General features: G+C 44.4%; 1 protein-coding gene across 1 annotated transcript in view; it reads left to right on the top strand.

Annotated features, from left to right (window-relative positions):
• The first annotated feature begins 3121 nt into the window (after positions 1-3121).
• The window catches only part of MBTPS1 (membrane bound transcription factor peptidase, site 1), a 63899-nt gene continuing 44412 nt past the window's right edge, over positions 3122-22608 (top strand). The window contains exons 1-4 of the mRNA XM_012466140.2: positions 3122-3329; positions 15960-16446; positions 18526-18783; positions 22301-22504. Coding sequence (XP_012321563.1) covers positions 16284-16446; positions 18526-18783; positions 22301-22504 — 625 coding nt within the window. The 5' untranslated portion in view covers positions 3122-3329; positions 15960-16283. The remainder of the gene's footprint in view (positions 3330-15959; positions 16447-18525; positions 18784-22300; positions 22505-22608) is intronic.

Genomic DNA, 22608 nt, shown 5'->3' with positions numbered 1-22608 from the left:
TGATGGGGAATAAGTGGGGCTGCAGCCAGATGTGAAGAACCTGTTATTCAGCAGCTTCTCGGGCTTGAAGGGGTGGTCAGGTTTGTCTGAAGCATCTTCTGGATGAGGGAGGTGTTCATGGGGTAGCTGTGCTTGGGAACACTGTTTTTGAGCAGAGGCAGTTCTCTTAGACAAGAGGTCTCAAACAGTGGTTTGCCAACTAACAAGGTATGTGTCATGCACCCAAGGGACCACACATCCGCCTTGAAACTGTGCCCTTTCTTTCCCAGCACCCTAGGAGTTACGTAATCAGGAGTCCCACCCAAGGCCGCCTTCTGCCTGCTGTCATGTTCGACTTTGGTTGGCAGTCCAGATCCCCGTTTTCACCTCCAGGTCATGGTTCAGGAGGAGGGGATGCAGCTTGAGGTCCCCGTGTATAATCCAGTTTCAGGCAGGTGCCGGGAGCCACAGATGACATACTGGGGCAGTAGTGCCCTCGGGCTGGTCAGTGCTCTCCTTGCGTGTGTCTCCACGATAGGCCTCCGGTGGCGGAGCTCCAGCACCAGGACCATGAAGCTGTCCTTGAAAAAGCCACAGACACCTAAGATGTGCTGGTGGGCGAGGCTGTAGTGAGTGGATGTCTCCAGGGGCGTCTCCTTCGGGTGCAGATTGAGCAGCAGTGACTTAGGTGCCATTTGCTTGAGAACACCTAGGTGTTTGCCTCCAAAATTTTGAAGCTCTTGGCAAAGTCACCCTTGCCAAAAAACCAGCCTGCACGTAGTGCCGCTGGCAGGTTTACTAGGACCTCCAAGATCTCTGCAGAGTGGCGGCTGGGACCCTCAAGAACCACAGCTCCAGGGAGGCTTTCCCAGGGTTGGTTGGTGCCCGCGTCATTGGCTTTTCTTAAAATAACATTGCATTGGAATAAAGATTTACCTTCCCATGGAATTGCAGAGGCTTTATTTTGTATGTGAAGCCCAAGTTTAGGAAGTTATTTTAGAACCTGAGTGGTGGGAAATCACCAGTGGTAGGCCAGGATCCTGTAGCTCAGGCTTTCTTGGTAGCTCTGCAAGTCACTTTTCTGTCCCAACGCCCCAGCCTCCTCAGCGTATAGGCATTCTCTGGAACTGGTGGTGTTACTGTCTCCCCTGCTGTGGGGCCTCACTGTCACATGATGGATGTTTGCAATCACTATTCTAACCCAGTTTCCAAGAAGAGGGCCATGTATTCGATGGCATGGTGACTAAAGGGCTGTTCACAGAACCCCGACCAAGATTAATTTACCCAAAGTTGGAACAGAAGGACATAGTCAAGTTTAAGATCAAATGCTTTATGTGGTGGCAGAAGGGAGTACCTCACTTTGAAGGTTTGCATATCCAAAGAGAGGTAAGTGTTGTCCAAAAGTTCAGAAAATCGTATGAGATCTGAGTCGGGAAAGGATTAAAGAATCCACCACCATGTATTGAATCATGTAGGAGCCAAGCACGTTGTGTGTATGCTTTTTGTTTTTGAGACAAGGTCTTGCTCTGTTGCCCAGGCTGCAGTGTAGTGGCATAATCATGGCTCACTGCAGCCTCGACCTACTGGGCTCAGGAAATCCTCCCACCTCAGCCTCCCTAGTAGCTGGGACTACAGGTGCACACCACACCTGGCAAAAACAAAACAAAACAAAACAAAACACAACTGTAGAGACATGTCTCTGTTGCCCAGGCTGGTCTCAAACTCCTGGGATCAAGTGATCCTCCTGCCACAGCCTCCCAAAGTGCTGAGATTACAGGCGTAAACCACTGTGCCAGGCCTTATGTGTATCCTTCATTTAACCCTCATCCTTTAAGGTACATGCTAGTACTCCTATTATTTATTTATGAGACGTAGTCTTGCTTGTCGCCCAGGCTGGAGTGCAGTGGCATGATCTTGGCTCACTGCAACCTCCACCTCCCGGGTTCAAGCAATTCTACCTCAGCATCCCAAGTAGCTAGGATTACAGGTGTCTGCCACCAAGCCTGGCTAACTCTTTTTGTGTTTTTAGTAGAGTCGAGGTTTCACCATGTTGACCAGGTGGTCTCGAACTTATGACCTCAAGTGATCCGCCCACCTCGGCCTCCCAAAGTGTTGGGATTACAGGCGTTAGCCACCACGCCAGGCTAGTACCCCTATTTTTGGGATGAAGCAGCTGAGGTACAAAGAGGTTAAACAACTTGCTCAAAATTACCAACTAGAAGCCGGAGGTGGGATACGGTAATTTATGATTCTACATTTATCCACTATATTGTCAACTGTGTTAAATCATGCTGAAGGATGACGCGCTGTGATCTGTAATATTGGTGCACTTCAGCATTACTGTGGTGCACTGTTAAGTTTAAAAAGACACAAAACCGTCTGATCTGCCTATAGCGCATCAGTACATGAAGTCGCTTTCAGTCCCTTGCTTGTGCCCTTACGAGTCCTGGCCGGTCCATTTACATTGAAAACAACCTGTGATCCTAGCATCTACGTCATCCAGACATCTTTCGGGCGGCAAGCTTTTCGGAGTTTAACACATTTATTCTTGTTTCTTCAAAAAGGGCAAACACGTGGCGTTACAAAGGTCCTCGGGTTCCCGCGCACCGGTGCCCGGGTAGCGGCTGTGCGCTACGCGTCGCGAGGCCAGGTCCGTCCTTCAGCGGGGCCGGGGGTCAGGTCGGGCAGGCGAGATTGGAGATTTCGCCTGTTACTGACTGGACCCTTCGCCAGCCTCACGAGCCACCGCCCGGGTTAAGGGGCACCCAGGGCAGGTGCCCGGGCGGGGGTGCGGAGTCCGAGCCGCTGGTGCCAGGGCGTGGATCCCTGCAGGGAGGGTCTGCGCGGGGAAACGAGCTATCCACGGATCCATGACAGTAGGCCCACGGGGGCGGGGAGTCGGCGCCAGGTAGTCTTTCTAGATTCTGGCCCAGCTCGGTAGCCTTCGCGCCGGTGTTCATTTCCCGACTTTGGCGGGGGGTCATAGAGTCACGCGCAGCACAGGCCAGAGGTTATAGCCGCGCGTTCTCGCAGTCGGGCAGCACGCTGGCCACGCCTCTCTGCTTGGTCCCCGGCCCCAGGCCGCAAATGTCGCGAGAACTTCTTCCGTCCTCTCTGCGTAGTCTCGCGGCCCACGGCGTCCAGAGCGCGCACGCAGACCCCGGGAGCGCGGGACACGCAGGGCACGCCAGGTCGGCGGGGCCGACGCTCCCAGCTGTGGGCCTTCTTTGCCCGGTCGCCCAATCTCGCGAGAGTTGGGAGTAAACAGCCCCGAATGGAGAACTCAGGCGTGTTCGCCGTAGAGGCGCCGTTATCCCAGGCCCGCCGGCCCTGAGCTCCAGGCGGCGCAGGTACGTCAACCGCCCGCGCGCGCAGCCTCCCCGACCCGCTCCTCTCCCTGCCTGCCAAGCCGCGGCGGCTGGCGGGCTCAGGTGTGCCGGCCTGGTCCGAGGCCCCGAGGCGAGGGCTGCGGGGCCGGGCCGGGCCGGGCCGGGCCGGGCGGGGGAGGTGGGCGCGGGGCCTCCGGCGCTTGCTTGGACACCGCGTGCCTGTCCCGCGGCCCTGCGGGGGGTGTGCGCGCTCCGGCGGCTTGTTCCATTGCTTGGTTTTCTTCACGTGAAGTAAGCATTAACCGAGTGAAACAGTACGCCCTGCTCTGGCCCCGAGCCTCAAACAGATTGAGTTTTAGGTGCGCTTCCGGGGCAGTGCTGGCGTCAGGTTTAAAAGACCTCGATTCTTTGCCTTATCTCGGTCTGTGTACATTGCGGTGCTGGTTTTTGGAAACGCAGGGATCCTGTTCTGCGAACTCTCAGAACAAGCTTGTCTTTTAAACCTGTAGCATCTTAAAATCTTGCCTCGCCTTGGCATAGTTGAGCTACCTAAGACCGCTGTAGATCGTCAATATGTTATGAAGATGTTTACCTTTCGTTTTGGGTCGAGCTCCTGAAAATCTTGGTTTATTAGTCTCCTTAAATTAAGTTAGTAGGTTCTGATTGACACTTCCAAATGACATGGAGCGGAATCAGACCTGAGCTGAATTCTGGAGACGCGTCCTTTAGTCTTAACTATGTAGGTAAGCATAACGTCAGGGTCTCAGTTTGTGTATGTGCGAAAAGGAGGGCTGGCAGAAGAGAAGTAAGTCCTCCCAATTTGTTTTTTTTCAATATGGAGAATGCTCATTTATTATACTTATTTTTTGATGTAAGAGCTTCATTGAAGTAGAATTTACATACCATAAAATCTACCTGTTTTAAGTGTACTATTCACCGGTTTTTAGTAAATTTACAGCTGCGCAGTCACCACCAAATCCACTTTTTTTTTTTTTTTAGACGGAGTTTCGCTCTTGTTACCCAGGCTGGAGTACAATGGCGCGATCTTAGCTCACCGTAATCTCCGCCTCCTGGGTTCAGGCAATTCTCCTGCCTCAGCCTCCTGAGTAGCTGGGATTACAGGCACGCGCCACCATGCCCAGCTAATTTTTTGTATTTTTAGTAGAGACGGGGTTTCACCATGTTGACCAGGATGGTCTCGATCTCTTGAGCTCGTGATCCACCCGCCTCGGCCTCCCAAAGTGCTGGGATTACAGGCGTGAGCCACCGCGCCCGGCCCTCAAATCCACTTTTATAACATTTCCGTCACCCCAAGACCTCTGGGGCACATTGCAGTCAATACCTATTTTCAAGCCACACCACAGGCAACCTTTCATCTCCTTTGTCTTTCTAGATTTGCCTTTAATGACTATTTCATGTATTCAGATGGAAACATGTGGCCTTGTGTCAAGCTTCTTTCACTTAGCATGTTTTCACAGTTCATATGGCATGAATCAGGATTTCCTTCCTTTTATGGCCAAATATTCAGCTGTATGGCTATACCACATTTTGTTTAAGCATTCATGCAGAACACTTTCGTCAAATAAAATTTTATTTTATGCTCCAGTGTGATGTAGATGACAGCAAAACTGTTGATTGGGCTCGGGAGCTGGGACTTGAGCCAGACAATTGTCAAATGACTGCACTCCCCAGGCACTGCGTATAATCAAGAGTTGTTTCTTTCTATATAAAAAGGGAAAATTCCAGTGCAGAGCTTGCAGAACCTTTGAAGCACCTAGGTTTGAAGTGAGATCTCTTCTGTCAGGAGGTTAACAACAACTAGGCATACCGAGCCAGGCGTGGTGTCTCACGCCTGTAATCCCAGCACTTTGGGAGGCTCAAGTGAGTGGATGACGAGATGAGGTGTTCAAGACCACCCTGGCCAACATGGTGAAACCCCATCTCTACTAAAAATACAAAAATTAGCAGGGACTGATGTCAGGCGCCTGTAATCCCAGCTACTCTGGAGGCTGAGGCAGGAGATTTGCTTGAACGCAGGTGGCAGAGGTTGCAGTGAGCCAAGAGCCACTGCACTCCAGCCTGGGTGATAGAGTGAGACTCCATCTCATAAAAAAAAAAAAAAAAAAAGAACTAGAAGGACGGAAGGCTGAGGTGAACTGTACATTGCTTCCATCAGTGCTGCGGAAATCTGCTTGAGGAAACACATTTATTTTTATTTATTTATTTATTTTGAGATGGAATTTGGCTCTGTCACCATGCTGGAGTGCAGTGGTGCAATCTCGACTCACTGCAACCTCCACCTTCTGGTTCAAGGGATTCTCCTGTCCCAGCCTCCCGAGTAGCTGGGACTACAGGCGTGCACCACCATGCATAGCTAATTTTTGTATTTTTAGTAGAGACAGGGTTTCAGCACATTGGCCAGGATCGTCTCCTTCTCCTGACCTCGTGATCCGCCCACCTCAGCCTCCCAAAGTGCTGGGATTACAGGCGTGAGCCGCCGATGACGGCTGAGGGAACACATTTAAGGTAAAGTAAGGAAGGTGTGAAGTTTGGAGGTGCCCTGTGTATGGCCAGCTAATACCGGGTGACTGAAGGGTAAGACTGAAAGTAGACAAGAGTGACATGACATGTATGAAATAGTAGGCAGTGAAGGCACCACAGACCAGAGTTTCTCACTCTTGACTGTACTGATATACTGGGATGAATTTTTTTAATATAAGACCACCTGATGGATAGAGTGTGCCAGAAGAAATGGTTGAATCAGGCTAAGAATACACCTTTGTTTTACTGTGGTTTGGTCTGAGGTGGCTTCACTGTTACCCTGTGAAACAATGGTAATACAGCCAAGTATGCAATTAGTTCTGAAAATGGTAGTTTTTCAGCCAACTCTTTTGTGGTCTCAACACAATTCAGTTTCCTTTGGAGCTGTTTTAGTAAACTAGTTTATTACAAAGCAAGGCATAGCTGCATAATTAGATGATTATCGGGTGATAAAAGTCATTTCCTCTCACCTGAATTATGTTGTAATTATTTTTAAAGAGATAGTTTCTGGTGTATTTGAGTTATGCCTGGAATTATAATCTTTGTGATTTTTTTTATTGTGCTAATTGTGAGTAGGAGACCATAAGAGCTACAAAGAATGCTAGCCGTGAGCTAGGCCAGTTCCTTGCCCAGGTAATACATTTCTTCTGCTGAGTCTGCCTTCTACAGAAATCCCACTCAATCCTATTCCCTGTGTCTGTAATTTGAACTGTGTCTTTTTCAGTTAGTATTCGATGTTGATTTCTTTTATTATACCTGTATTAGAGGTGTAATCATACTCATGAAAAATCCATAGGTATAGAAATACCATCTTTTAAGGTTATGCCTTTGTATGGGAAGATAACCGGGTCTTCTACATAAAGAATTTATAGAAATTAAATCCAGTAAACATGTAGTGGATCCAGTAACAGCCCTAAGTAGGCTCTCTAAGTTAAGTGATACTACAAATGATCTAGCCCTTCAGAATGAACCAGCCAAAAGGTTAATATTTTCAAAGGGTGTCTTATGCTGAAAAGTAGCTGTCGACAGATCTTTGAGAACAATTTGTAGGAGATAGATCCCTTTTAAGCTCTAGTATATGTATAAATAAAATTAAATCTGGCATATATTTGAATTTTTGTGCCACTGACTTACCAGAAAGTATAATTTATTCTTTCTTTCTTTTTTTTTTTTTTTTAAATAGATGGAGTCTCGCTCTGTCTCCCACGCTGGAGCGCAGTGGCTTGATCTTAAGTCACTGCAATCTCTGCCTCCCAGGTTCAAGTGATTCTCCTACTTCAACCTCCCGAGTAGCTGGGATTACAGGCATGTGCCCCCATGCCCAGCTAATTTTTTTATTTTTAGTAGACATGGAGTTTCGCCATGTTGGCCAGGCTGGTCTTGAACTCCTGACCTCAAGTGATCCGCCCAGCTCAGCCTCCCACAGTGCTGGAATTACAGGCATGAGGCACTGAGCCTGGCCTATTCTTTAAAATGTATTTGAAAACGTTTCTTAAAATCCTTAAATAATATGTTTTATCTAAGTATAAAAGTAACATATGCTCCTTGTAAAAATATAAATAAGCCGGGCGTGGTCACTCACACCTGTAATCCCAGCACTTTGGGAGGCTGAGGCAGGTGGATCACTTGACATCAGGAGTTCGAGACCAGCCTGGCCAACGTAGTAAAACCCCGTCTTTACTAAAAATACAAAAAATTAGCTGGGCATGGTGGGCAGGCACCTCTAAGCCCAGTAGGGAGGCCGAGGCAGGAAAATCTCTTGAACCCAGGAGATGGAGGTTGCAGTGAGCCAAGATCACGCCATTGCACTCTAGTCTGGGCAACAAGAGTAAAATTCTGTCTCAAAAAAATAAATTAACTAACTAAATAAAATAAAGCAGAAAATAACTATCTGTATTCATACAATTGAAAGGTAGAACCACTGTAGCCACTGAAAGACACTGTATGTGTCTTTCAGTGTTTGTCGTTGTTTTCTTTTGAGACAGTGTTCATTGCACAGTCTGGAATGCAGTGGCTCGATCTTGGCTCACTGCAACCTCTGCCTCCTGGGTTCAAGCAATTCTTGTGCATCAGCCTCTGGAGTAGCTGGATTACAAGCATATGCCACCATGCCCAGCTAATTTTTTGTATTTTTAGTAGATACAGGATTTTACTCTGTTGGCGAGGCTGGTCTTAAACTCCTGTCCTCAAGGGATCTGCCTGCCTTAGCCTCCCAAAGTGCTGGCATTACAGGCATGAGCCGCTGCACCCAACCACAGTGGTGTTTGTTTTTTTCTTGCTCATAGACACATTTTAAGATGTAAAATAAAAATTTGGATTATATGGTACATGAACTATCATTAGCATTTTCTCATATTTCTGTTGCTGTTGTAACAGTTAACCACAAACAGTGGCCTAGAACAACACGAATTTACTGTCTCACAGTTCTGGATATCAGAAGTCCAGAGTCTGTATCACTGAGCTAAAGTCAGAGTTTCAGTGGGACTGTGTCCTTCAGGAGGCTCTGAGGAGAGAACCAGTTTCTTTTTGTTTTTCAGTTTCTACAGGCCACCTGCGTTTCTTGGCTCCTGACTTCTTCCTCAAATTATCTCTACCTCTTTCTTTCTTTCTTTTTTTTTGTTTTTGTTTTTGAGATGCAGTCTCCCTCTGTTGCCCAGGCTAGAGTGCAGTGGTGTTATCCGGGCTTACTCCAACCTCTGCTTCCTGGTTTCAAGAGATTCTCCTGCCTCAGCCTCCCGAGTCGCTAGGATTACAGGCGCCTGCCAACATGCCTGGCTAATTTTTGTATTTTTAGTAGAGATGGGGTTTCACCACGTTGGCCAAGCTGGTCTCGAACTTCTGACCTCAGGTGATCTGCCCATCTTGGCCTCCCACAGTTCTGGGGTTGCAGGTGTGAGCCACTGTGCTCAGCCAGCCTCTTGCTTTCATCATCACATCTCTTACTACCCGTTCTCATCTCCTCCCTCTCTCCTACAGAGACTCTTGTAATGACACCTGGCCTACCTGGATCGTCGACGATACTGTCCCCAATGCTTTCATTTAGTCACAGCTGCAAAGTCCCTTTGGCTGATAGGCTTTTGTTATAAAGTAACATTCACAGATTCTGGGAATTAGAATGTGAGCATCTTCATGGAACCATTGTTCAGCCTACTGCAGGAGTAGCATTGGAAATTGCTGCATGGCATTCTATGGTATGGATGAACCGGAATGATTTAGGCAGTCTCCTTGCTTATGCACATTTAGATGGCATCCAGCTTTTCCCACTCATCATCTCGCAGTGTGTATCCTTGGACGCAAAGCCTTATGTGCTTCCGGATTCATACTACTTATATTGAATCCCTAGGGAGATTTTACAAAAGCAGGCTACCTGCCTCTGAAGAGTGGAGGCTGTGGAGCCAGGCTGACCACCAGAGTTCCCAGGCCAGCTGTCCTACTTGGTGATATGTCCCCAGGCAAGTCGCTTAGCTACTTGGGCCTCAGTTCCCATCTGAAAATGGTGTAGTAATGGGTTGTTGTGAGGATTAATGAGTTAATACTTGCAGATTACTTAGAATGGCAGCTGCTAACATAATGCTCAGTGAATGTTAGTTTTTGTTATTCTGGATTTGTTAGACCAAAAGTTTTTAATGTTCATCTTTAAGCGTTTTAAGTCATATTTGAAAATTGAAAATTGCCATTCTAAAATGTTGAATTTTTAAAAAAATATTCACCAGTAACATATGACAGTACTTATTTTATTGGATTTGTTGACTTAATAAACATGATTTTTATTTTATAGGGGATGTCTCACTTTTTTCTGTTAGAATGTTACTTGATTTCTTTAACGTAAATCATAGAAACACAGGTTAATTTTAGCAGAAATTTACCATGAATCTTTTCAGGAATTCTGTCAATTTCCTAGAATGAGATACAGTTTTAATTTCCCTTTAACTAGCTCAGTCTCATCTTTGGATGCCCTTCTGCCTAACAGTTGATGAGTCCTAAGCATTACCTCGATGCTTAGGACGGTTCTAGGCCTGACATGGCGTGTGGTCTGGTTGTGTATGCAGTGATCGGCACTGACTGAATCTGATGTAAGAGGCTTAGACTGGCCCCTGTCACCACATTTAAAATGCCCCCAGCCTTGTGCATCCCTGGCAAATGAAGCTAAATAAAGAATTTATTTTTTCTGCTTGTTTTGAAAACAGGCTGAACCTAACAGGAAGGTTGCACAAACAGTGTGAAACATGTGTGTCTCTGAAGCATTTGAGAGTAAATTGCAGACCTGATTCTCCATTATCCCCCAGTGTTTTTGTGGTTCTATCTTCCAAGCAAGGCCCTTACTGACTTGTCTAATGAGTCAGTGGGGGCAAGCTATCTTTAGGCCCACTCTGGACGTGGTGGCTTATGCCTGCAATCCCAGTGTTCTGGGATGCTGAGGTGGGACGACTTTTTGAGCCCAGGAGTTTGAGGCCAGCCTGGGCAACATGGCAGGTTGCCATCTCTACCCAAAAAAAAAAAACCTAGTTGGGCATAATCACAGCAGAGCTGTGAAAATCAGGAAATTAGTCTTGATACATGACTATCATCTGATCCACAGGCAGGCTTATCTGGGTTTTGCCAGTTGTTCCCGAGTGCCTGTTACAGCAGATGGATCCGGTTCAGATTCACGAGTTGCGTTGTCTCTTGAGTCTCCTTCAATCCGGAGCAGTAGCTCAATCATTCTTGGCTTTCATTACCTCGATGCTTAGGACAGTTCTAGGCCTGTTGATTTTGTAGAATGTCCCTCAATTTGGGTTGCTCTGATGTTTCTCATGATTGATTTCAGGTTGTGGTCTTTGGCGCCCTGGTCCAAGCCAGCATCTTCTCGCCCCTGGCTCTTTCTGTACAGGAGCCCTCCAGATGCTCCCTGCCTCAGCCTGTGCACCCTTCCACGCAGAAGCCAGAGTGATCCTGTTAAAACGCAAGCCATGTGTGCTCAGAACTGCCTCGTGCTTTCTCTTCCCGTTCAGAATCAAAACTGGAGTCCTCTCGGTGACCTGCGTGCCCTTTCTGGGCTGTCTCCCCAGTTTCTTCTGATTGCATCTTCTGCTTTCCCCTGATTCTCGGTGGCCTCTTTGCCTTTCTTTCCTTTCACACACCAGGAATATTCCTTGCCCCAGGGCCTTTTCACTTGCTCTCCCACTGCCTAGATGCTCTTTCCCCAAACCGTCCTTTTCAGCAGCTGCTGTAGGCAGCACTGTAGCAGAAAGCCAACCGTCTCCTGACTTACCGTATTCTTTTCTTTATTTTTCTTTCTTATTTATTTTGAGGTGGTGTTGTACTCTCGTTACCCAGGCTGGAGTGCAGTGGCACGAACTTGACTCACTGCAACCTCCGCCTCCTGCATTCAAGTGATACTCCTGCCTGAGCTTCTCAGGTAGCTGGGACTACAGGCACCCTCCGCCATGCCTGACTAATTTTTTTTTTTATTTTTAGTAGAAATGGGGTTTTGCCATGTTGGCCAGGTTGGTCTCGAACTCCTGGCCTCTGGTGATCCTCCCGCCTCAGGCTCTCAAAGTGCTGGGATGACAGGTATAAGCCACCATGCCCAGCTATTTTTTCTTCTTCCCAAATGTAGTTTTTATCACCAGCTAAATACAAAATGTATCCTATTTTGTTCATTACTCTATTCCCTTTAGTAGTAGCTCAGCAGTCTCACCCTTTGGCTGTGTTTTATCTCTGTGCAGTTCACTACCATTGGATGGAGGAGATCCATGTTTCCGATTGTTGGCCAGGTGTTCCTGCTTGAAGTCCTCTCCTCCCCCTCATCTTTCAGCCTTTCCAGAGGGTACCTTCTTGCCTCCCTCCTCAGGCTGGGCGGTGCTGATCCTCGTGCACTCCCTGTGTCTCCATGCTTGGGATCCTCCGCTCCTCCGTCCCTCACACCCATCTTTCAGTCCTGCCAAGCTCACGTTCTTCCAGAGCTGCTGCAGTGCCCCCTCCAAGCAGAAGTCTCCTCTTCACACCCCAGAGAGAACTGTGTCTCGGTTCAGCCTCTGTGGCACTGGAGGCTTGCCTCTCCTTTGGCATTTTCATTTCCTGCATTTTGTTTAGTGGTTTGTGTTTGACCTCCCTTAATTTAACTAGATCACACTTGGTAGATTGTGTCCTGACTAGCTAATAATCTGTGTTTGTTCTGCAGTATCTGTTAGTATCGTAACTTGGTAAGTACTCTAAAATTGCCTGATCTAATGAGTAAGTTAGGGTAGAATGTCTTATGATAACAATTGCTTTCTCTGTTTTCCAAAAATCCCAAGTTTATTGTTATTATTTTTAATTTTGGGAAGAACTGATTACCTTAGAGATTTTTTTTCATTTATTTATTTATTTTTTATTTTTTTGAGACAAGAGTCTTGCTCTGTCACACAGGCGGGAGTGCAGTGTTGTAATCTCAGGTCACTGCAGCCTCCACCTGCTAGCTGCAAACGATTATCCTACCTCAGCCTCCTGAGTACTGGGGATTACAGGCATGCACCACAATGCCCAACTAATTTTTTTTTTTTTTTTTTTTTAGTGGAGATGGGGTTTCACTATATTGACCAGGCTGGTCTCCAACTCCTGGCCTCAAGTGATCTGCTCACCTCAGCCTCCCAAAGTGGAATCATGCCCAGGATTATACGTGTGAGCCTCTGTGCCCAGCCTTTTTTTCATTAAAAAACCCCCAGGCCCTTAGGTACTTACCTAAGTTGTAAGAGAACATCAGCCATCTGTTCTGCATGGGCTGTTACAAGTTCACTATCTTTACCTGTGAATGAATTATTAAAGAATAGGTTTAATTAAAGTTGATCTAACCCAGTTAGGTCTAAGATATTCTCACTACTGTTACTTACATTTGTGTTACATGTAGCCCAAATGTGTCATGGATTCTTTAGCTTGAGGCAGAATAGTTTTAAGAGGCGTGTTTGTTTGTTTGTTTGTTTTTTAAGTGGAGACAGAGTCTCACTGTGTCACCCAGGCTGGAATGTAGTGGTGTGATCTTGGCCCACTTAACCCTCCAGGCTCAAGCGATCTTCCTGAGTGGCTGGGACAGCCGCCACGCCTGGCTAATTTTTAAATTTTTTTTGTAGAGATGGTGTTTCTCCATGTTCCACAGGCTGGTCTCAAACCCCTGGCCTCAAATGATTGTTCTTTCCTTTTCAACACCAACAACAAAAAAACCTGCCTTGAGTGAAGAACCCATTTAATAAATATCTTTTAAATATAATGCATTTACTGTGATATGAGAACTGTCTTACCAGTTGGTCTTCTTTGGCCAGTAGTCTTTAACTAAGCTAGATATATGCTTCATGTCATTATTTTCTTTGCTACTCCATTGCAGGATGTGTCAAGCATAAGGAAACTAAGAAGTAGGGCTTATTCCTGAGGAAAGTTCTGTTAGGGTGCCTTGGGTGCCCTCTGCGTCTCTGATCTTTCTGTTTGGCTCTTTGTTTTTGCTATTGCAGTTGACATTCTCATTGTTCTTTTTGAGGTGGATGTAACTGCTTTAAACTTTCACTCATCTGTGGTAAGTTCCACGCCCCTTAGTTGACAGTGCCAGTGCCAGAGATAGACTTGTTTTTCAGGATCGTTTGTTATTACAGCAGTGAAAGTCCATACTTAGTAAATTTTAAAACATTATTTGGATATTTTAACCCCTCACGGTACGTTGTCAATGTTTTTCTGCTTGTAGAAGCACATACTGATAGTTCCAGAAACCAAAAACTCAAAAGCACCAGTTTCTGCCAGAAGAATGAGTTTTATAACTTGAAGTACCTTTCCTGATAGATGACTAACTCCTTGTCCTTAATGTTTTCCTTTTTAAAAAACTTGCAATCTATCCATCTGACAAAGGGCTAATATCCAGAATCTACAAGGAACTTAAATTTAGAAAAAAAAAACAACCCCATAAAAAAGTAGGTGAAGGATATGAACAGACACTTCTCAAAAGAAGACATTTATGTTGCCAACAAACATGCGAAAAAAAACTCATCATCAGTGGTCATTAGAGAAATGCAAATTAAAGCCACAATGAGATACCATCTCAGGCCAGCTAGAATGGCGATCATTAAAAAGTCAGGAAACAACAGATACTAGAGAGGATGTGGAGAAATAGGATCGCTTTTACACTGTTAGTGGGAGTATAAATTAGTTCAACCATTGTGGAAGACAGTGTGGCGATTCCTCAAGGATCTCGAACCAGAAATACCATTTGACCCACCAATTCTATTACTGGATATATACCCAAAGTACTATAAATCTTTCTTATAAAGAAATAAACATATGTTTATTGTGGCACTGTTCACAATAGCAAAGACTTGGAACCAGCCCAAATAACCATCAATGATAGACTAGATAAAGAAAGTGCAGCACATATATAACTATGGAATACTACGCAGCCATAAAAAAGGGTGAGTTCATGTGCTTTGCAGGGACATGGATGAAGCTGGAAGCCATCATTCTCAGCAAACTAACACAGGAACAGAAAACTAAACACTGCATGTTCTCACTCATAAGTGGGAGTTGAACAGCACATGGACACGTCGGGGAGGAGGCTGGATAGAGAGAGTATTAGGAGAAATAGCTAATGTAGATGACAGGTTGATGGGTGCAGCAAGACTCCATGGCATGTGTATACCTATGTAACACACCTGCACGTTCTGCACATGTATCTCAGTACTAAAAGTATAATAAACAAAAAACAAGTAGTGGCCAGACATGGTGGCTCATGCCTGTGGTCTCTACACTTTGGGAGACCAAGGTGGCTTGATCAATTGAGTTTGAGACTAGCCTAGGCAAACTGGCAAGACCCCTTCTCTATGTTAAAATCCAAAAATTAGCTGGGCATGGTGATGCATACCTGTAGTCCCAGCTACTTGGGAGGCTGAGGCAGGAGGATTGTTTGAGCCCAGGAGGTCGAGGCTGCAGTGAACCATGCAGAGATTGTGCCATTGCACTCCAGCCTGGGTGTCAGAGTGAGACCCTTCCTCAAAAAAACAAAACCTAAGTAGCACTGGAAGGCCTCTCTCGCTTCATTCACCCATCCCCCACCCTGCTGGATTATTTATGCCACAGGTATGGTCTGTGCAACTGATTTTCTGGGCAGGCTACAGCCAGCATTGTTCTTTATTGTTGCTCTGTTTTTCATTGTGAGGAATGGCTGTTTTTCTTACAGTTCAGATGTGCCCATGTGTAATTTAATACTCAAATGACATTTTTCTTTAGCAGTAGCTTTCCTCACACACTGTCCTCTTATGTCAGTCCAGTAAAGACATAATCTGGTTTTATAACAGATTGAGCGGGTTACGTTTCTTTAAGTGTGAGGTGTCCGGTAAAATAAACTTCAGGACGGTAAAAATCCTTTTTTGCTCTTTTCATAGAATTGGTAGAGAATATTTCAAAATCTGTAATATTAAAGCATAGTGTTTCTTGAAGGTGTTAAATATCACCTTTATGGAGATTACTTTGCTGTTTGATATTAATATTACAGTAGAAAGTAAGGATGTATGCCAAGCTTTTGCTGGAAAAATTGATGAAATTTATGGGAAGTCAAAGTGCCACCTGGGAAAATGCTCTGGGGATTGAGTTGCAAATGGTAGAAATACAGAATCTGAAACAGAACAAAGGATCATCCTGATGCCTTCTTCTCTGTGGCTGCTAGAATGCTCGGGTCCAGTGTGCTTGATACTTCTGGCATTATTTTGTTTCCTTAGTTTTTTCCATTTTTCTCATTTATTTTATTCTATTTTATTTTTGAAGATGCCTAAAAAAAATTTTCCCCTGAAAGCAGTCAGGAATAAGTAAATAAAAATGAATATGTTTCATGGTTGTATGGCATATTAATTTGTCTTGAAACTGGGATATCTTTTTTACCTTCTTATTTATTTTATTATTTTATTCTTTTAGATGTAGGGTCTCACTTTGTTGCCCACACTGGATTCAAAATCCTGGACTCAAGTGATCCTCCCACCTCAGCCTCCCGAGTAGCTGATCTACAGGCACTTGCCACCTTGCCTGGCTGACCCACTTGCTTAAATTATAAGTACAACTAAATCATACCTGGCTGTGTCAGTTTGCCACTAATTTCTCTGTGCGCTGTTTTTTGTTTCATAGATTGGCTCACAGTGGTTGGTTGATCAACCCCGTTGGACCTTGGTTCTGTGGTACAGATGGAGTTCAGGATTCAGTCATCACGGCCTGAGTGAGATAAGCCTTATGTCCAAGATGGAGAAGAAGCGGAGAAAGAAATGAAAGCCTCTCTTCAGGCCAAGCCACAAAAGGCCATGGGATTTAACTTTTATTTACGTTGGACAAGACTGTGAGATGGCTGGTCAGTCATGTTGCAGCTTTTAGCCGAAACAAAAATTCACTTCTAATCAAGAAGAAAAAAGTGTGATTTGAATTTATGCAATTTTATGATCATATTCGCTTTTGACCATGAAGCTTATCAACATCTGGCTGCTTCTGCTAGTGGTTTTGCTCTGTGGGAAGAAACATCTGGGTGACAGACTGGAACACAAATCTTTTGAAAAGGCCCCATGCCCTGGCTGTTCCCACCTGACTTTGAAAGTGGAATTCTCATCAACAGTTGTGGAATATGGTAATGATACTGTTCTAAATGTTAGGAGTGCCCATCTTATTTTCTCAAGCTTACTTAATGTAAAATTAGCTGTTGCTGAAGAACGTGTTCCTCTTTTCTACAGTAAATTGTTTTTTCTTTTCTTTTTTCTTTTTCTTTTTTTTTTTTTTTTGAGACAGAGTCTCACTCCATCACCCAGGCTGGAGTGCAGTGGAATGACCTTGGTTCACTGTAACCTCCGCCTCCCAGGCTCAAGCAGTTCTCATGCCTCAGCCTCCCAAGTAGCTGGGATTACAGGTAACCGCCCCTGCGCCTACCTCCTTTTTTTTTTTTTTTTTTTGAGACGGAGTTTCGCTCTTGTTTCCCAGGCTGGAGTGCAATAGCACGATCTCGGCTCACCGCAACCTCTGCCTCCTGGGTTCAGGCAATTCTCCTGCCTTAGCCTCCTGAGTAGCTGGGATTACAGGCACACGCCACCATGCCCAGCTAATTTTTTGTATTTTTAGTGGAGACGGTTTCACCATGTTGACCAGGATGGTCTCGATCTCTTGACCTCGTGATCCACCCGCCTCGGCCTCCCAAAGTGCTGGGATTACAGGCGTGAGCCACCGTGCCCGGCCCTTTTTTTTTTTTTTTTTAAGTAGGAACAGGGTTTCATCATCTTGGCCAGGCTGGTCTTGTACTCCTGACCTCAAGTGATCACCCACCTTGGCCTCCCAAAGTGCTCGGATTAGAGGTGTGAACCAAGTGCCTGGCCTTCTGTAGTAAATTTCCAATGGGTTGAGTGCACAGCACATGAATATTAACTTTGCTTCAGTTTGTTTTCCTAGTAGGGTAAGCTTGATACAAAGAAATCGACATTAATTATTTACCTACACCTTATTTTTGTTGTCTTGTCACCCAAGCTGGAGTGCAGTGGCGTCATCTCAGCTCGCTGCAAACTCGACCTCCCAGGCACAAGTGATCTTCCCACTTCAGCCTCCTGAGTAGCTGGGACTATAGGCACTTGCCACCATGCCCCAGTAATTTTTTTATTTTTTGTTTCACCATGTTACCCAGGCTGGCAAACTTCTGAGCTCAAGCAGTCCACCTACCGCGACCTCCCAGGGTGCTGGAATTACAGGCATGAGCCACTGTACCCAGCCTACACCTTGATTCTTTGGAACAGGTGCCATTGTAGTTTGTGAGGATTGGGGGAGCTGGGAGTTGCTGAATGTTTATGTTCTAAAGTTTGAGTGACTAGATATGAAGAACTAAGCAAGTAGTCTCACATGATCCACTCTGGAATTTTGTTATTGTTTTCATTTTAAAAAACACTAACTGAGCATTCAGTTCTCTTAATTTCTTTTTCCTATTTGAAAAAATTATATACATTTCTTTGTTGTGTATTCAAACTTCTGTAGGTATTTGCTTATTTATTTATTTTTTATTTTTATTTTTTTTAAAAGATGGGGTTTCACCATGATGGCCAGGCTGGTCTTGAACTCCTGATCTCAGGTGATCCACCCACCTAGGCCTCTCAAAGTGCTAGGATTACAGGCGTGAGCCACTCCACCTGGCTTTATTTATTTTTTTGAGACACAGTCTCACCCTGTCTTGCAGGCTGGAGTGCAATGGCATGATCTTGGCTGACTGCGACCTCCGTCTCCCTGGTTCAAGTGATTCTCCTGCCTCAGCCTCCCTAGTAGCTGGGATTATAGGCGTGTACCACCATGACTGGCTAATTTTTTGTATCTTCAGTAGAGACGGGATTTCACCATGTTGACCAGGCTGGTCTTGAACTCCTGACCTTATGATCCACCGGCCTCAGCCTCCCAAAGTGCTGAGGTTACAGGTGTGAGCCACTGCGCCACACCTTTGCTTTTTAAAAAAATATTACTGGTATTCAGTGATGCATTCTGTGTGATTACGTGATTCATACAGATCATTTTTACTCAAAGCTCTGTGAACAGCTGTCTAGGTATTTAAACTGGTCTTTGTGTTTTCCTCTTTTCTACTGTAGCCTTTAAGATAATTTTTCTTTTGCCTGATTTACAGTATAATATATGTTATAATGTATGTGCATAAATTCTTATTTTTGTTTGTGGTGATTGATTTCAGAATATATTGTGGCTTTCAATGGATACTTTACAGCCAAAGCTAGAAATTCATTTATTTCAAGTGCCCTGAAGAGCAGTGAAGTGGACAACTGGAGAATTATACCTCGAAACAATCCATCCAGTGATTACCCTAGTGATTTTGAGGTGATTCAGATCAAAGAAAAACAGAAAGCGGGGCTGCTAACACTTGAAGATCATCCAAACATCAAACGGGTCACGCCCCAACGGAAAGTCTTTCGATCCCTTAAGTATGCTGAATGTGAGTATTGTGACCTTAGGAAAATTGGTATCTCTGCAGTTTACTTTGAAAATCCCAAACTGCAGAGTAGTTGAAAAATAGTATAGTGAATATCCATGTTCTTCCATCTAGTTGGCTAATTGTGAACGTTTTCCTGGTAGACATTTTTTAGTTTAGTTTTGTTTTTTTAGTGCACAAGGCTGGTAGTTGGGGGGGTGGAATTATTTTTTAAAAAGAGACTTCATACTATTCTGGTAGAAGAAAATCTGAGGGTTTGCAGTAGTAGATGTTAGTGATGTTTGTTTCTGTTGGAAGTGATTTTTGCCAGCTTCATCTCAGAGCCTTCAGACTAAGGCTGCAGCTGCCTTCTCGTACTGAAAGACACATCTTTATGTCTGCTTCTTCCTCGCATTTTGCTTCTCTCTGTGTGTGTTTTCATTTTTTAAGGTACTCTTGCAAAACATGTTTTCTTTGAGTTTCATTTTGTTTTTCTCAAAGCCTCCTGACCAGGAATGGTCATGCATCAGCTGGGTTTATTTAAGTTATCAGCTATGCAGGTGTGAGGATGGAAGGTATTTGGTTTTTTCTTTTCTTCTCCAGGGCTTAGTCTTTCCTGCTTCATTACAATTGGGCTTATCAAGATAGAGTTTAGCCTCAAATAATACATTGCATATTTATTAAATGGTATTTTCCAAAGATAATGTATTACCAAAGGAAAAGAGTTTTTTTTCCTTTTTATCTTGAATCAGGTTAACAAATTGCTAGTTCTGTTATTGTTTAACATCATTTCTTTCGTCAGAAGAAAGAAGATATTACAATTTTACTCTTCTCACTGGGCACGGTGGCTCACGCCTGTAATTCCAGCACTTTGGGAGGCCAAGGCAGGCGGATCACCTGAGGTCGGAAGATCGAGACCATGCTGGCCAACCTGATGAAACCCTGTCTCTACTAAAAATACAAAAATAATCTAGGCGTGGTGGCACGTACCTGTAATCACAGCTACTTGGGAGGCTGAGGCAGGAGAATCGCTTGAACTTCAGAGGTGGAAGTTGCAGTGAGGCCAGATTGTGCCACTGTACTCCAGCCTGCTGACAGAGGACTCTGTCTCAAAAAAAATAAAAATTTTACTCTTCTTTGTCTGTGATATTCTAGGCCTAAGAGCCTCTGAGGTTTTGCTGCATTTAAAAAAAAACACACACACACGCGAACTGAAGAGTTTAATTTCCTTAGTAAAACCAGATGTAGACTTCAGGTGTCTGACTTTTTGAGAGCCTTTTCTGGTACTCCAGATGTTATTGTATTATTATTCTCCTTATAAAGCAGTAACACCCGAAAATAACCCAGGAAAATAGATTGGCAGTCAAACCTGGTATAATTAGCCAAATGTATACATTGTGCTATTTTACTTTGTTTTTACTTCAGTTACTGTAAAGAGCTCTAGAATGCTTTAGGAGACCCAAGAGTTGCCTAATTTTAGCACAAGAATCCTAGACTCTCTGGAGGTGGGATTCCCTTGGATACCATCTCCACTGTGTGTGTCCTGGGTTTTCCCCTGAGAGGGGAAACTTGCCCACTGCTGTGCCCATGCTTCCTGAAGTTAGCTGTGACTGGCAGTAAGTGCCTTTTCTGTCTTGAAGCTTCAGTTGTTTTCTCATTCTTAAATTGGAGATGATACTCCTTACCTCACAGGCTCTCATGAAGATAATATGAAATAATACATGTGAAGAAAGCTTAGTAGAGTGTTCAGGATATTGTAACCAAATGTTAACGATTTCTATGGCTCTTATTCGTAGAAGGTTTTGTTTTATTTTGGGCTGACATTGTTCTCACTCTGGATCCCATGCCTTGGGTTCTGCCCCATAGGCCGTAAGACAGAGCCTACCTGTTTTCTGTAAGACAGTAGTTAAAGATATGATGAAGATAGCTGTCTTTTTGATATTTGAAGATACCCATGGTGTGTGCCTTTTGGCAATTTCTTCTCTCCAAGCTAATCCCCAGTTCCTTCCGCAGTTATTCAGATGACATGATTTCAAGTCCTTTCCTCATTTTAAGTGTTTTCCTTTGAATGTATTAGTTTTTCTCAATTGTTCTAAAGTTGTGAAGCCCTGAACTTAGTGTAATACTGGAGGTGTAGTCTGGCCTGTCAAGGTCATGCAGAGCAGACCCCTCCCTGGTCTCAGTGTTGGTCTTCAGCCAGCACCTCCAGCACTGTCCCATGCTGTTGACTTAAAGATCAGACTCAGACCAGGAATTTCAATTAAGAACCATTTCAGTTGGGTTGTGCAAATATGCACTTACCAAAATTGGCGTGACTGTGTATGTTTCCAGGTCTCTGTACTTACGTGGGTATAGCCTGGTAAGGTTAGAATACAAATGACAATGATTTGCTTTAGAAACAGAACTGTATTAGTATTATAGATTTTCTCTTCTTAAAACTGATTTAAAACATCACTTGTTCATTATAACATGGTCTTTGAAAGGTAGAGGGAAAAGTCTTAGGCCAGTTCTTCGGTATTACCTTTTTCCTCTGCTTTTTAAAAATAAAGAGACTTGGCCAGGCGGGGTGCCTCACGCCTGTAAGATCCCAGCACTTTAGGAGGCTACGGTGGGCAGATCACGAGGTCAGGAGATTGAGACCATCCTGGCTAACATGGTGAAACCCCGTCTCTACTAAAAATACAAAAAAATCAGCTGAGTATGGTGGCACATGCCTGTAGTCCCAGCTACTTGGGAGGCTGAGGCAGGAGAATTGCTCGAACCCGGAGGCAGAGGTTGCAGTGAGCCAAGATCACGCCATTGCACTCCAGCCTGGAGATAGAGAAAGACTCTGTCACAGAAATAAAAACTAAAGAGACTTACAGGTAGTAAAATTCTTCCTTTTTAGAGTACAGTTTTGCAAGTATTGGCAAAATTATACTGTCAAATATCCACCAACAAAATCAAGATGTGGAATAATTCCATCACCCTCAGAAATTCTCCTTTTCTCATTCCTTTGTAGTTCTTTTGTTTTTCTGAAAGGTGAAATTCTAGCAGATAAGAATGTTGAGAATATTGAACACAGTTGTTGGAAGTCCTTTTGATATTTGATGCTCAGTGGGATAACATGGCTTTTTCCTGCCTCGGAAATCTAGTAAAAACTTCTAGTAAAACTAAAACTTCATGAATGCTTAGGGTCATTTTCTTTAACTTTTCCCCTTTCTGGTTCATTAAGAACAAGTTGCTGATCAAAAATCAGGTTTTCATTTAGTTTTAGTGTCACATTTAGCTTTTTAAAAAATACTCTTTAATCAGTCTTTCTCTGCCTTACTTGGTTGGAAAATTTCAAGTAGAGAACTATTTGGAAATAATATGACAGCTAAATAATGTCCTAAAATTATAATTGCATTGAGACTATCCTTCTAGAGAAAGAAGATAATCCCACTTGCCTTCAAACAGAATTGCAAACAGTAATCATCTGTGTTTAGGGTAGTTTTGTCTGACAGGTATTGTATAGTTCCTTTTGCTCTTCTGTTCTGACCTTTCTCTTCCTTGCCTCTAGCTGACCCCATAGTACCCTGCAATGAAACCCGATGGAGCCAGAAGTGGCAATCATCACGTCCCCTGAGAAGAGCCAGTCTCTCCCTGGGCTCTGGGTTCTGGCATGCTACAGGAAGGCATTCGAGCAGACGGCTGCTGAGAGCCATCCCGCGCCAGGTTGCCCAGACACTGCAGGCAGACGTGCTCTGGCAGATGGGATTTACAGGTATGTGCTATTAACAAGGGAAGGCGCGGAAAGTCCAGACATCCAGAAATTCCATGTTTGGGACTGCCTAGTGCTAAAGCCCTGCAGTCTTACACGTCTGACCT

Source organism: Aotus nancymaae, unplaced genomic scaffold, assembly GCF_030222135.1.
Source record: "Aotus nancymaae isolate 86718 unplaced genomic scaffold, 86718_ANA_hifiasm-v0.15.2.pri h1tg000030l, whole genome shotgun sequence".
NCBI lineage: Eukaryota > Metazoa > Chordata > Mammalia > Primates > Aotidae > Aotus > Aotus nancymaae.
Note: the sequence above shows the minus strand (reverse complement) of the source record. Positions and strands in the feature narration are given on the sequence as shown.